Source organism: Chelonia mydas, chromosome 4 (genome assembly GCF_015237465.2).
Source record: "Chelonia mydas isolate rCheMyd1 chromosome 4, rCheMyd1.pri.v2, whole genome shotgun sequence".
Lineage (NCBI taxonomy): Eukaryota > Metazoa > Chordata > Testudines > Cheloniidae > Chelonia > Chelonia mydas.
The window spans coordinates 96,630,108-96,645,671 of record NC_057852.1 but is presented as its reverse complement, the minus strand read 5'-3'; the positions used below and the strand labels follow the sequence as shown (position 1 = coordinate 96,645,671).

At 41.5% G+C, this 15,564-nt stretch overlaps 1 protein-coding gene across 28 annotated transcripts in view; it reads right to left on the bottom strand.

Moving 5' to 3' along the window:
- APBB2 (amyloid beta precursor protein binding family B member 2) overlaps positions 1 to 15,564 on the bottom strand; it is a 328,434-nt gene that overhangs the window by 65,118 nt on the left and 247,752 nt on the right. For all 28 annotated transcript variants that reach the window (XM_037897880.2, XM_037897878.2, XM_043544465.1 and 25 more), the window contains one exon: positions 8,353 to 8,480. In XM_037897880.2, coding sequence (XP_037753808.1) covers positions 8,353 to 8,480 — 128 coding nt within the window. The remainder of the gene's footprint in view (positions 1 to 8,352; positions 8,481 to 15,564) is intronic.

Genomic DNA, 15,564 nt, shown 5'->3' with positions numbered 1-15,564 from the left:
CCAGATGCACTAAAGAATCGTATGTTCCTTCATGCTTCAACCACCATTCCAGAGGACATGCTTCCATGCTGATAATGGGTTCTACTTGATAACGATCCAATCAGTGCAGACCGACACATGTTCATTTTCATCATCTGAGTCAGATGCCACCAGCAGAAGGTTGATTTTCTTTTTTGCTGGTTTGGGTTCTGTAGTTTCTGCATCAGAGTGTTGCTCTTTTGAGACTTCCAAAAGCATGCTCCACACCTCGCCCCTCTCAGATTTTGGAAGGCACTTCAGATTCTTAAACCTTGGGTCGAGTGCTGTAGCTATTTTTAGAAATCTCACATCGGTATCTTCGAGTTTTGTCAAATCTGCTGTGAAAGTGTTCTTAAAACGAACATCGGAACATCATCCGAGACTGCTATAACATGAAATATATGCAGAATGCAGGTAAAACAGAGCAGGAGACATACAATTCTCCCCCCAAGGAGTACAGTCACAAATTTAATTGACATGTTATTTTTTTAATGAGCAACATCAGCATGGAAGCATGTCCTCTGGAATGGTGGTCAAAGCATGAAGGGGCATACGAATGTTTAACATATCTGGCATGTAAATACCTTGCAACACTGGCTACAAAAGTGCCATGTGAACACCTGTTCTCATTTTCAGGTGACATTGTAACTAAGAAGCAGGCAGCAGTATCTCCCGTCAATGTAAACAAATTTGTTTGTCTTAGTGATTGGCAGAATAAGAAGTAGGACTGAGTGGACTTGTAGGCTCTAAAGTTTTACACTGTTTTGGTTTTGAGTGCAGTTATGTAACCAAAAAAAAAATCTGCATTTGTAAGTTACACTTTCACAATAAAAAGATTGCACTTCAGCACTTGTATGAGGTGAACTGAAAAATACTATTTCTTTTGTTTATCATTTTTATAGTGCATATATTTGTAATAAAAATAATAATATGAAGTGAGCACTGTACACTTTGTATTCTGTTTTGTAATTGAAATCAATATTGAAAATGTAGAAAAACATCCAGAAATATTTAATAAATTTCAATTGGTATTCTATTGTTATGAGTGCGATTAATCACGATGAATTTTTTAAATCATGATTAAATTTTTTGAGTTAATCATGTGAGTTAACTTCGATTAATTGACAGCCCTAATATTTAATAAACTATAGTGCTGTCATTCGGGCCAAAATTTTCAAACTTGAGTGCCTAAAGTCAGGCTCCTAAATCTGTATTGAGGCATTTGCTTTTCAAAGGTAGTGAACACCCACCAGTCCCATTGAGGTTAATGGGCACTGCAGGTACTCAACACTTCAGAAATCAGGCATTGTTATTTAGTTGCCTAAATAGGGATATAGGGTTCTATTTTTAAGGCTCCCAGGTTTTGAAAATTTGGGCCACTGTGCTTTATTCCAATTCATCTATTTTTTTATTGTTCTAAATGTTTTTCCAGTTTTCCTACCTTTCCCCCAACCCTAGTAATTTCTTCCCCACCTGTTTCTCTCGGGCAGTGGTTCTCAATTTGTGGGCCGCATCCAAATACTACCTGTATGGCCCTGAGGACGTCACATGGACCACAGCTTTGTGCTGAGGTTGAGAACCACTGCTCTGGGCCGCAGATTGAGAACCACTGCTCTAAGGCTATGTTTTGGCCACTTACATTTCATCAGTATTACTACCTACTGTTCTAATCTTAGCGAGTTATTTTGATTCAGAGTGTCTCCCTCTATTACTGCCTACCTGTCTCTTTTCCCAACAGCATGTTTCTAAGCAGGCTAGATCTCATCATCTTTGTTTCCATGTACCTCGTTCTCATGTTTTTTCTCTGTCTAGCTCCTTTTCTTTCCTTTATACTTCCTAGTCTCTCATTACCAGCTATGTGCACCAAGAAACAACAACTCAGATGCTATGTCTACACTTGCCATTTAAAGTGCAAAATATCCCTTTTTTGCGCTAAAACCGTGGGAGCGTCTACACTTGTTAATGACTTTTTGCAGTGAAACTCAGAAGTTTCACCGCAAAAAGAAAACCACCTTCATGAGAGACATACAACTCTTACTGCTGTTCTTTTTGCACTGTTGTGAAAGTAAAGTCATGTTCTACCAGTGTAAACACCTTTTGGCCACCAAAGGATATCCCACAGTTCTAAAAGTGACCACTCTGGCCAGCATCTCCGCTGCTCTGACCGCCCCTCCCACTGTAAGCCCCGGGAAGTTTGAAACACCCTGTCCCTTTGCTTGTAGATGTGGCAGGGAAAGCAGCCAGACAGCAGGGGGTTTTGAAAAAAAAATACCACAAAGGAAACAAGGAAGTAATGGGGCTGCTGGGACATGAAGCAGTGCAGCACGGGACACTAATCATGGACCCAGAATGCCTTCCGCTCACCCCCCCACCTCCCACAAGACCTAGCGAGAGAGCTGCACTGTGGGATAGCTGGCCAACAGCGCTGCTCTCATCCCGATGGAAGTGCTGCTAGTGTAAACGCTCTCTGACGCCTGAAGAATTAAGTGAGTACACAAACCAGCGCTTTACTTTCACCGGTTCCCTATCACCGGTGAAACTTACAGCGCAAAAACTCTGCAAGCGTAGACATACCCAGATGAAGAAAGCAACCAACGTTAAGAGAACAATCGTTGTGGAAAATGTAGGATATTTCACTATTGTGACACACCAATTGGCAAAACATCAGTAGGGCATGTGAGGGAGCATAATTCTATTACCTTCTATTTACTTACACAGTATTGCAGCTCCTATCACTGTAGAATCTGAATGACTCCCAAGCATTTAAAAACAAAACACCAACAATCATCACTCTCTCTTCATTCCTAGCTTGTCACAACAATAACTCAGTTAATTTACAGGCTTTTCTGTTTGTCTTGTGTGTGAGTGATGAACTCATTGGCTGAAAGCTCAATTGAAGAAATTAGTTTTACATCTAGTTTGAGTGCAGTAAACCCTACGATTAATCTAATCTCTTGTGGGAGTCAGTTCTATGAACAGTTCCTGTGAAAGTTCTGCCTCCAGCATGCATGAACTTCTCCCTATTGGCTGATAGTGGCGTTCTTCAGGTGAAACATAGCTGTTGTATGAAGTCATGGTCAGAGGGAGTTATGATCTCTCAAGGTTGCTAGGGCTAATCCCATAAATCCTTAAATACCAGGAGAGAGCCTTTGAACCTGACTCCCCAGTGAATGGGGAGGAACAAAGAGGAGAGAACTGGGGGAAATGTGTTATGGTAGGTAACGGCGACCTCTGTTACTAAGTGGCTGGGCTGCTTCCTTTTGTACCAGATAGAAATTTATGTTCATAAAGCACAGAAAATGAAGAAGTGCAGCTGTGTGTGAACGTGAATCTTCATCCAGGTAGGAAACTCTCCTACTTGCCCAATTATTTCTCCTGCTAATCTCCATGTGCTGCCCCTTTACCATTCTACTAAACCAGAAATTGCCAGGAGTGGAAAGAGTGACAAAACCTGATCGTGAATACGTACTGGTAACATAAAATCATGCCACTCACAAGTGAAAAAAGTCATATTTCACAGTTCTAGGAGGCTTACACTTTCACAGTTGTGATATCGAAGCTCCGAAACAGGGCACTTTTTAAAGTGAGGAAAAGCACCAGTCAAGGTTCACTGTTTTTAACCACTGACTGCAGTATGTACAGTACATGAAGTGAAGTTAAACATACAACTATGATTTGTGGGTTGACCTCATATATCACAATCCCACCCCCCAAAAATGAGCTGTTCTTTACTGCCTTGAAACCAAACAAAATTGAAGTGACATTTAAGATTTTCCTTATTTTTTAATATTTCCTGCTGTGTTTCTCAATCATACTGCCAGGACAAAGGGAGATTTAATGGACGACTAAGAAAAATGGGTTTCACCCTGAAAATCATGTGTATCGTTTATGTGTATGAAACAGAAAATAGGACAAGAGGAAGAACATATACACAATACTTTCTTTTTGCTCTCATAATTACCACAAAGTCATAGCACTCTAATATGTGTATGTAATCAAATACAGTAGCTCAGAGTCACAGCATAGTACGTATGTATTAGTGTACATCCCCCCCCCCCCCCATAGGAACTCATTTGGTTAACCACTTTATAAAAGGTATAATAGTCTTTTTTAAGGTTAGATTAGTTCACCAAAAAGTCTTAGTGTGATGGCATGATTAACTGAAGGCCAGAAAATCACTTTTCAACATATAAAATAATCACACAGTTTAAGTCAGCAAAATGGTCAAGTAAATCCTGAAGCTTTTCCTTATCACAGAACTGTATTAAAAAGAAATTAACTCTAGAGGTCAAGTTAATAGCATTGAGTATGGAGAGAATTATTAGAGTCTCCCAGAAGATTCTTCTGCCTGAGGTGAGCTAGCAGACATATCCTCAGATTAAACTTTCATCAGCAGATCTCTGTATTTCATCAATCTTTCATTACCGCACATCTTAGAAAATCACCGGTCAGGTATCATTAGAAAACCTTTCATCTTTCCAATGCAAAATCCAACCAAATTACTAGAAGGAAAATACTGTTAAAAACGAGGACCTGGAGAGAGCAATGATGTTTAAATAGCTCAATATTAAAAAAGTTTGAGTTTCTGTATTGTTCTAAATTATCACTTCCTTTCACAACAAACAGCAGAGAATGTGTGTAGTATGGATGGCACTGCAGGATTTGGAAAGCAACTCATTTCTGTGTATTAATATATTATCAACATCCATGTGCAACAAGATTATATCAGAGCATTTCATGCTAGAAGCAATGATTTTACAGACTTCCTTAAAATTAATCCACACACGACACACAAAAGAGACTATGCATTTGTGTGTCTCCTAATCTCTCTTGCTCTGTTTTCTCTGATGATTGCAGCTTCTCCCTCTACCTCTAAGCAAGGAGTGCTCTGACTTCACCCTGTTGAGGACCAAACAGACTACTTGCCAGGATGAGCTCACGCCTGCACTTACCTTTATATACAAAAGAGCAGGGGAGTGACATCCAATTGAATACAGAGGTGTATATCCCAGGGACCACAGGGTGCAATATGTTCCAGTTATATCCAAGTGTCCTGCATCTAACTGTGACCTACACAATAGAACACTTGACCTCTCTAATTTAGGAGTCCAGCCATAGCTCAAGTTCTCTCTTGTCACAAATGCCCCTTCTCTGGCTACTGGGGCTTGCTCAGCAAACCTTGCATTATTTATACTGTCCTTCAAAGAACTTTCACTGCATGGAGCCTCCAGAACCCCCAAATTCTCACTGTAATTTTGGCTAGTCATAGCTGTCATTTTACTCATGCTGCTCTGTTTTAAAATAATTACCTACTAATTAACAGCACATACTGTATGAGTTTATTTATAGGCAATGGCTGTATTGTTTGTTCTAGAACACTCACTAATCCAGTAGGTGCAAACAAATTTAAACAAACTTAATTGGAGAAAAATTTAGGTAAGCTCAAGGTCTAAACACCTGAAGGAAGAAGACTTTGTACAATATTTAAAATACATGTAGCCTCTTTACCAAAATTCATACAAGGAAAAGAAAAAAACCTGAAGGCTCTGAAAGAGAAACTACTTGTGATGAAAAAGCGTAGCTCATAGCACAGTAAATCTAAAAGGGACATTTTTGTACATGACAGCAAATGAGATATTATGGGCTATTTTTAGTTCCATGTTTATATATTAAAGCTTCAATAATTCTGTTTTCTTCTTGCTGTTATCAACAGTGACCAATCAGAAAAAGTAATTTATTGTGCAAACAACAAACACTCAATTATAATAAAAACAGCCAAGTTTCTCTTCCGATGTTAAGGAGAGAAAATTGGTTTGATCATCTCTGACATGGGTCTTCTGTATTGCTGATGTCACAAACAAAGTTACTTTTCAGCAAGATGGCAGCCATCTGCAGGAGGCAGCATAGACATTACTTTGCTTTAATATGAACTAAGATCTGTATTTCACAGCCCGCATTATCTATGGCAAATAAACAGTTCTTATCATGGGTAGATGAGAGCAATGAGGCTTCGTGCAGGAAACTGGGCAGGGCTGGAATTCAGCCCCTGGGCAGGACATTGTACTGCAACGGGCTGGGATTGCAGTTAGTGCCCCTATGTGGAGGGTTTTGTATCAGTGGATCTATAGCCTCTCTTCCAGGTCATCCCCGATGAGCCCATCTGCACTGACCTATTTGGATCAGATATGGGGACCACCTGCTCTGCACTTGCATGCTCGCTTTTTCTCTCTCTCTCACCCATTAGGTGGCTTACATGCCTCTCCACCCCTGAAGAAATTTCATCCAGCAGCTCGTGAACTTTCTCAACACTGCAGTGAGCAAAATGGGTACAACAGTCTTAAATTATTCCAAATAACTAATTATAACTGCTAGGAGTAATAACGTCATTACATACATCACAAATGTTGGATATTTCTGTAACCTGTTAAATCTATGACTAGTGGGTCTAGTATGGTATATTGGAGTTTAACAATTTGTGAACAAATACCACAACAATACAATTTTATCATCCAGAGAATCTGAAATATTTGAAAACTAAGAGGTAACAGAAAAGCAAACGGTCTTCTCAAATTCTGTAAATAAATCATTTGGGTATACAGTAAAAGCCTTTCTCTGTCCTTCAGACATTTGTTATAATGTACTTTTCCTGTTCAACTGTACCATATCAAAATGTCCCCAAAGATGCTCCATTTTCTAACCAAAGAAAGCTTCTAGAAAATCTGACTTGAAGGGAAATGTGAATTGGGTTCATTTTCTCAAGCAAAGGAAGCACTTTAATGTTTTATTCATGAGAAGTTAAAACCTCTTTGCTTTCCAGCATTTCCAATTGGATTTGTCCTTGTAAATCGCTCAAAAATCTGAACCAAAGGAACTAAAAATGCAACAAAAAATACCCATCATTCAGAGGAACGAATGGCTCAGGGGAATGATATTCGGACACAGAAACATTCACTTCAAGGTCACTGGTTCAAATATGGACCAGGTCTGAGCTGACCAAAAGTCAAAACCATCCAACTGGCTATTTGGCAGCTTTATGTGAAATGAGCAAGGGGTTTCAGTCACTGAGTTTCTGCATCATAAAAGCCTGTGTACTACAGGTGGCCTGGGCAAGGGTTCTAAAAGAGATGCCGTGGATGGTGGAGACTGACCTACTTAGTCATTCCCTTAAAGTGATCCCTTCAGGCCAAGCTTGAAGCATATTGATAAGGCAGATAAGCCTTGGCTTTCATTGCTGCCACCTTATTAATCAGAAGGCTTCAGTGTTCAGTGTTATCAACCTAGCACCTTTTGAAAGTATTAATTCACGTGAAAATCTTTCTAACTCAGGACTTTTCTTTTGCCAAGAAAGACTAACAGACATTTCACCAACCCTGAAAGCCAACATGCTGATGTGATGTGTATTAGAAATGTACTGGTCAAACAGCTTGCTTTACATCTGACAGGTGCAACAATACAATAGCCAGCCAAAAAGCAGCTCAAGGGTTCACTGAGCTACCAGGCAAAACCACTCTGATACCCCTATTATAACTTATTACAGATACAATTTCTGCCATTCCTTTTGGGAGAGAGAATACAAGCCATTTTAATAGTTATATTCCTGCAACAATGCCACATCAAAAGGAAAGTATGAAGCAAAAGATAGCTAAGTCCCTGGTTCAGTGAGGCACTAAGTACATGTTTAAGTCTATCCCATGTCAGGAAAGCACTTGAGCACATGCTTAACTTGACTTCAGTGGGAACTAAGCACATGTTTAAGTGCATTCCTGAATCAAAGTCTTTAAAAACATCAGCGGGGGAAACCAAGTTCACTTTCTACTTTGATCAACTGTAATGTATGAGGAAGTGGAAATGGAACTATGTAAATACTTTCTTTACTATATACTGGTGAAATGTATACCTTGCAAGATAAATACGCTCAGGACTACATTTGAAAAATTATCCCTTGATTTTGGACATGCAAACAAGTATTTCCACATCTAATTCAGGTAATTTGGTACTTAACTACCTGATTTACAAGCAGAAATATGTTTATTCTTTGTGAACATAAAAGTTTCATAAACAACTTTACAGGTCAGGTTGAGGCCCTTTGAATATCTTATCCAAATATCATTTTGCAAAATGTGCTATAAGGAGTTATGAAAAATAAGTGTGTTGTTTTTTTTAAGTAACTTACGTAACAAATATAACAAATATAAATCCTCCCATAGTTATTGGAACATAATCACACAATAAAATGGCTATTAGTGATGCTTCACTTGGCAAGCATATATACACCATACACTAGTAGATTTCAACAGCACAAAGCAATGAAGTCTTAGGAGATTGTAAACTCACCGTCCATTGTCACGACCCACTCCCCAGACTCTGATGCTCACAATGGGCTGAGAATGAAGAATGGTGTGATCCATGGGGTCAACCAAATTTAGCATGTCATTCTCCAGTATAAGGTACATGTCTTTTCCCTATAATTCAAAACAAAACACAAATTACAAAATCTGTTCTTCATGCAAAGTGAATCAGCTCAAAACTCAAGATGTTTTCGGTTTTCTTTCAGAGTAACAGCCGTGTTAGTCTGTATTCACAAAAAGAAAAGGAGTACTTGTGGCACCTTAGAGACTAACCAATTTATTTGAGCATGAGCTTTCGTGAGCTACAGCTCACTTCATCGGATGCATCAAGTGCCACAAGTACTCCTTTTCTTTTTTCGGTTTTCTTTATTTGCATTGGTAAATATCACTGAGTCATTTGATTGACTCAAAGTTTCAATATATTCTGAGTGCATTTGAAAACAAGCTGACTTCTGGTTTTAAAAGGTCCAAGATAAACTTTACTGATTTTTTTTATAAACCAAACTGGAGAAAATAATTCTTTTCAATTTGTAAAATGTAAACGGTTTTATTGGCTCGATATAATTAACAACAATCTTAAGGTCATTCAGATATTCAATACACAAGTTCTTTGTTTCCCTGAAAAAAAATTAAACATAACAAAATATAAGAAATTTCTTAATATTAAAACCTTAGTAACAAACACCAAAACCAGTAACCTTTTAAGGAGGAGAAACATACTGTTTACATCAAATGATATGATGGGCTGTGATTTCTTTTTCTCAGCTTCCACTTCACAGTTAAAAGGGCTATTGGAGAGGATGGCATTCTGCGTACCAAAGGTTTTAGGATCTGCTGTCGGAAGAAGAAAGCATTGAGGCTGAACCCTACTCCCACTGAAGTGAGTGGGAGTTTTGCCATTGACTTCAATGTAGCCAGGATTTCATCCTGTCTTTCGGCCTGTAAGTATTTGCATTTTTCTTGGTTGAATATTGTAAGAAAAGGAACCAATTTTTATGATACTCTTCCCTTTTATGACAATTTAGGAATGATAATTATTTCTATTATTAGTATTCTCTCTAACCTAGCTACCTCTGTCCTAACACCAGGTTGTTCTGTCTTTTAAGCTTCCCAGAAAGAAGTACACATTGCAGCCAAAGGAGGCTCAGAAATCAGTTTCTCTCGTCTGATTTGGTATATCTTCTCAAACAGTAATCCAAGGAGAATTGCAGGACTCCATGGAAATGATACTGGAGTTACTGTAAGACAAAATATTGATCTAAAAGGGATGGACTGTGTAGGGTCCCCACTTAGTAAGAAGAATTTATTTGTTTCCCCATTGTTGAGACACCATCCATTAATGTATATCCCCATACGCCTTTCAGAGTGGAAACAATCTGATCACACACTGACAGAGGATTTAGAAATTACTCTCTTATTTTTGTACATGTCAATGATATGGCAGCCCTTTTCCAGATTGCCACTGCTCAAGTTTTAATGGTGTGTCTAATTCTGTGCCCCTGACTGTCTGCATTTCTTTCAGCTTGGAAGGGACTGTTTATTTTATTTGCTTGTACAATGGAACTCTTCCTGTAACAAAATGGATTTACACATGGAGGGATGAACAACATCTGGAGGAAAAAAATGGGAGGCAATGTCTTGCCAGAGAGAGGAGGAAATGTAAGGAAGGAAATACACACACAAAGGTATCTCGGGGAGGAAAAGAAGATGCAGTTGCAATAAACAAATGGTTAATGGGGAATTAATACTAATGAAGTAGCTTATTGCACAAAGGAAATAAGAGTAGAAGAGTAAAAAAGGAAGGAAGGAATAAGGTACAAAAGCAGAGCAAGAAGAGTCACTCAGATTTCTAAGGTTACTGAATAAAAATACAAGAACTATGAAAAAGAAAAAGGATAAAGAATTTGTTAAGAGACCAAAGATAGTGAAAACAGCTCACGAAAGAGAACATTGCTGTGTATTTAGACCAATTTTCTATTTACACATTTATTTATGTGGCAATGACCTGAAAGAAATTGTTGCAAGAAAGTAAAATCTGCTGATCATAATGCTGGAATTAGGCCAATAAAACTACATTCTAAAGATTTGAATAGGACTGGAGAATGGGCAGATATGGGACATACTGAACATAAATCAAAAGAAATTATTCTAGCATACACAAGGGATGGCTCGGCTCAGGCCAACTGCAATATATTTTGCACAATTTTTGTTGCCTTATTATACAAAGGCTATTATAGTGATGGAGATGGTGTAGCAGCAGGCAACCAGAAATTATTTAGGCACTCCGGGAATCTAAATACAAAGAGACAGGATAAACCTGGCCAAATTCTGTGTGACCTCACTGACTGTCAAAGAATTCTGAAGAGACTGCAAAAACCTGCCACAGGGGTGGGGGGGCAGGGAAGGGGGATGCAGGGGAAAGGCTTCTGACAAACAAAACAACCCAGGGAAATAAAATACAGTAGAACCTCTATTTTAAGAACACCAGTCTTGAGAATGACCAGTTATATGGTCCCCATAGAGCGTGTGGGGCAGCGTCACATAAATAAAGTGATGTTGATGAAGAACAAGTTGACATCCCTTCACATTTGGATACCTTCAGTGCATTGGAAATCTCTTTGTAGTGGTATGAAGGACAAGAAAGCAGCGATGTACTGTAGCATTCTGCAATTTACGCACCATACCTACTGTAATTTTGAGATGTTCAATTTTATGAAGATTTTGATTTTACGAACTCGTCAATCCCGAATTAGATCATTGAGATTTTACTGTAAAAATTAAAGAAGAGTTTGATCCTAGAAGACTGTTGGTGGAAGCTATTTTTAGTGAGACACATTGCTGCAGCAATATAGTTGTAAGGTAAATAATCTTCACAGTATGTGGCAAAAATGACAATGTAGTATGTGGTAAAGCAGCAAAACAGATTACGTGGTCTTCTTTCATGCCTTTGATTTCACAGAATTGTGGAAATTAGAAATGAGAAAGAGATATTATGTCATCTTGTCTACCTGGAACAATTTATCTCCTCTTTGGGGTGAAATACTTACAGATGGTCCCAATCCTCAATCCCATTTAATAATATTTCAGCCAAACTAGTCCTTTTAATCTTTACTCAATCCTAAAAACTTAATCTTTAGTCAACTCTTTCATCTTAATTTTTTTGCTGTATGTACTTTGTATTCCTTCTGATTTCCCTCCAATTTGTTGACATCTTCCTCTCTTCATTTAGCTCCCTCCTTTAAACAAGCTTTTTTTAACCTGTCAGTGCTCTGCCAACCAAGAAGGGTTGTTACAAGAATTTCTTCTAAAGTAAGTGGGAATCTATTTACTCCTCTGTGTCTGAATTGTATTGCTTGTCTGTTTAGATTGACTCTGTGGGACTACTCATGTGAATAAGGTGAGAAGAATATGGTACTAACTCAGTAATTTGTGACCCAATTTCCTTTAACACTCTTCTCCCGAAAAGATAGATTTTTTATGATAATAAGGTAGAGTCTTTTACAAAGCACAGCCTATCATAAGACACTTAACAACTTGTCATCCTGATACACACTAAAGTTATTCAATTACTGACTGTATCATGTCAATGCCTACTTGAGACTCGGTTGGTGAATTATGGCTGACGAGATGTTTGGAGCTGTGAAGAGATGTTTAGCTGTGGGTCCCATACACACATATTTTAAACACATTAAAGTTTTCAATTTGAAAAGATTTTTAACATTCAAAATAACTTAAAACAAATAAATCAACAATCTTTCCAAAACTATAGATTAAGCCACGTTAATTTTAGTTTTTGTGTTCTAAATACCTCCATACTCCCAATCTCCACTTTGAAATCTCTGTGCTTCACTCTGGTTATAACCAGGGGAGAGAACACAGGCCTTAAGGCCATGACAGTGGCTTGGGATGAAAAAACGGTTACCTGTCTTTCGTAACTGTTGTTCTTCGAGATGTGTTGCTCATGTCCATTCCATTCCAGGTGTGCGTGTGTCCACATGTGCGGCTGTCGGAGATTTTTGCCTTAGCAGTATCCGTAGGGTCGGCTGTGGCACCCCTGCTGCGCTCATGCATCGGTATATCAGGCACCACTGGTCCTACGCCCTCTCAGTTCCTTCTTGCTGGCAACTCCAACAGAGGAGCAGGAGGGTGGGTAATGGAATGGACACGAGCAACACATCTCGAAGAACAGTTATGAAAAGGTAGGTAGTCGTTTTTTTTCTTCAAGTACTTGCTCATGTCAATTCCATTCTAGATGACTCACAAGCAGTGTCTATGGAGGTGGGCTCAGAGTTCACAGCTGTGCAGCTTGCAACATTGCTCTGCCAAAGCCAGCATCATCTCGAGCTTGCTGGGTAAGTGCATAATGAGATATGAACGTGCAGACAGATGACCAGGTAGCGGCCCTACAGATCTCTTGGATTGGTACCTACACCAGGAAGGCCACTGATGATGCTTGCACCCTGGTTGCGATTGCCGGCGGAGACACTTTTGCCAGCTCATAGCAATAGCGGATGCAGGCCAAGATCCAGGATGAAATCTTTCGAGCAGACACTGGGCAACCTTTCATTCTGGCTGCCACTGCAATGAACAACTGTGTTGACTTATGGAATGGCTTTGTTCCATCTATGTAGAAGGCAGCACCCACCTGATGTCCAGGGTGTGCAGCCTGCATTCCTCATCTGACGTATGAGGCTATGGAAAGAAGACAGGTAAGTATATGTCCTGTCCCGTATGAAACTGGGAAACTATCTTTGGCAGAAATGCCAGGTGCAGTTGCAGCTGGACCGTATCATTGTAGAAGACCGTATAGGGCGGCTCCAAAGTAAGCGCCCTGATCTTGGACACCCTGCGGGCTGACCTTATCGCAAACAGGAATGGAACCTTCCAGGAGAGAAACAGGAGAGAGCAGGAAGCCAGAGGCTCGAGGGGAGGCCCCATGAGCCTTGACAGCATGAGATTCAGGTCCCAGGGAGGGACGGGATCCTGGACGTGTGGGTAGAGACTCTCCAGACCTTTCAAAAACCAGCCTGTCATGTCTTCAGCAAATATTGACCTGCCTTGGAACGGAGGGTGGAAAGCTGAGATAGAGGCCAGGTGGACCTTGACTGATGATCAGGACAAACCTTGGGGTTTGAGGTGCAGCAGATAATCCAGGATCTCGTGCAGCAGGGCCTGCTCAGCTCGGACATGCCGATTCAAGGCCCAGCATGTGAACCTTTTCCACTTGGCCAGGTAAGTCGCTCTGGTGGAGGGTTTTCTGACACACAACAAGACCTGCTGAACCTGGGCCGAGCATTTCCATTCGTCTACATTCAACCATGTAGTAGCCAGGCTGTCAAGTGCAGCACCGCGAGGTTTGGGTGCAGCTGTGGTTGTGGGACAGCAGATCCGGCCTACGAGGTAGCTGCAGTGGGGCGGCTACCAAATGGTCCAGCAGCGTGCTGAACCAGTGCTGGCGAGGCCACATGGAGGCTATCAGAATACCTCTGCCTTGTCCTGCTTGATCTTCACTAGGACTCTGAATCAATGGCACTGGCAGGAAGACATACATCAGAGCCCCCCACCACGGGAGAAGAAATGCGTCTGATAGGGAACCCCTCTCCATCCCTTGGATCAAACAAAATAAGTGGCATTTCCTGTTCTGCCTGGACATGAACAGGTCCACCTGGGAAGTCCCCCACTTCTGGAAGATTGCACTGACTGCCTCTGGGTGGAGCGATCACTTGTGGCGAGATCAGAAGGTCCTGCTGAGGCGATCTGCTACCACGTTCTTGGCCCCGGCAGGTGCGAGCTACTAGATGGATGGCATGCTGCACACAGAAGTCCCAAAGGCAGAGAGGTTCTTGGCAAAGGGACAACAACCTGGCTCCGCTCTGCCTGTTGCTGTAATACATCGCAGCAGTATTGTCTGTCAGAACCTGCACCACCTGGCCCTTCCCGTGGGGCAGGAAAGCCTGGCAGGCCAAGCAAACCGCACTGAGCTCCCTGATGTTGATATGGAGGGCCAGATCATCCCGCAACCAGCATCCCTGGGTGTTAAGCTCGCCCAGGTGGGCTCCCCAGTCCAGGTCCAAAGCATTAGAGACCAGGGTCAGCAACAGGGACGGGGTCGCGAAGGGAACTCCCTCCAACACTGACACAGGGTCCAACCAGCAATCCAGGGACGACCGGATGTGATCCAGCACCCTGACTACCCGGTCTCGGTCGTGCCTGATGAGGATGTAGACCGATGCCAGCCACACTTGCAGCAGCTGGAGAGGGAGCCTGGCATGACTGACAACGTATGTACATGCAGCCATATGACCCAACAACCACAAGCAGGTGTGAGCCGTGGTGAGTGGTGGTTCTTTACGTGGGAGAACGGGTCTGACATGGCCTGAAAATGTGCTACCAGAAGGAAGGCTCTGGCTCGCGTGGAGTCGAGAGCTGCCCCCAATGAACTCTATTCACTGGACCAGCCTCAAGGTGGACTTTTTCTTGTTTATTAACAGGCCTAGGTTGCGGCAGGTGGAACGCACCAGATTGAGGCTCCTCTGCACTTGTTCCCAAGACCTGCCCTTGATGAGTCAGTTGTTGAGATACAGGAAGACATGGACCCCTCGATATCTCAGGTAAGCAGCCACTGGCTCCATACATTTTATGAACACTCTTGGGGCCCATGAGAGGCCAAAGGGCAGTGCCATGAATTGAAAATGGCGTCCGCCCACTATGAAACGGAGGAAACATCTGTGATCTTGAAATTAGGAAATAAGCGCCCTTCATGTCAAGGGCGGCATACCAGTCTCTCGGATCCAGGGAGAGCATGATGGAGGCTAGGGAGACCATGCGAAACTTCAGCTTCCTGACAGACTTGTTGAGGCGATGCAGGTCCAGAAGGGGTCTTCCTTGCTATGCAAGGAAAGGCACTCTGACTAACCACTATGGGCAGTAAGAAGGGACCGAGGGGGCGTAGGGCCGGCGGCGCCTGCTATACCGATCCATGAGCACGGCACTCAAGGGGGCATCACAGCCGACCCTACGGATAGCATTAAGGCAAAAATGTCTGACTACTGCTCACGTGGGCACATACACACCTAGAATGGAATCGACATGAGCAAGCCCTCGAAGAAGAATTAAAGGTTTTATTGCAGACTTTCACAAAGACAGCTTCTCCTCCTTCCATTTTAATCAGTGCCATCATGGAGCATTCTGGCCTGAT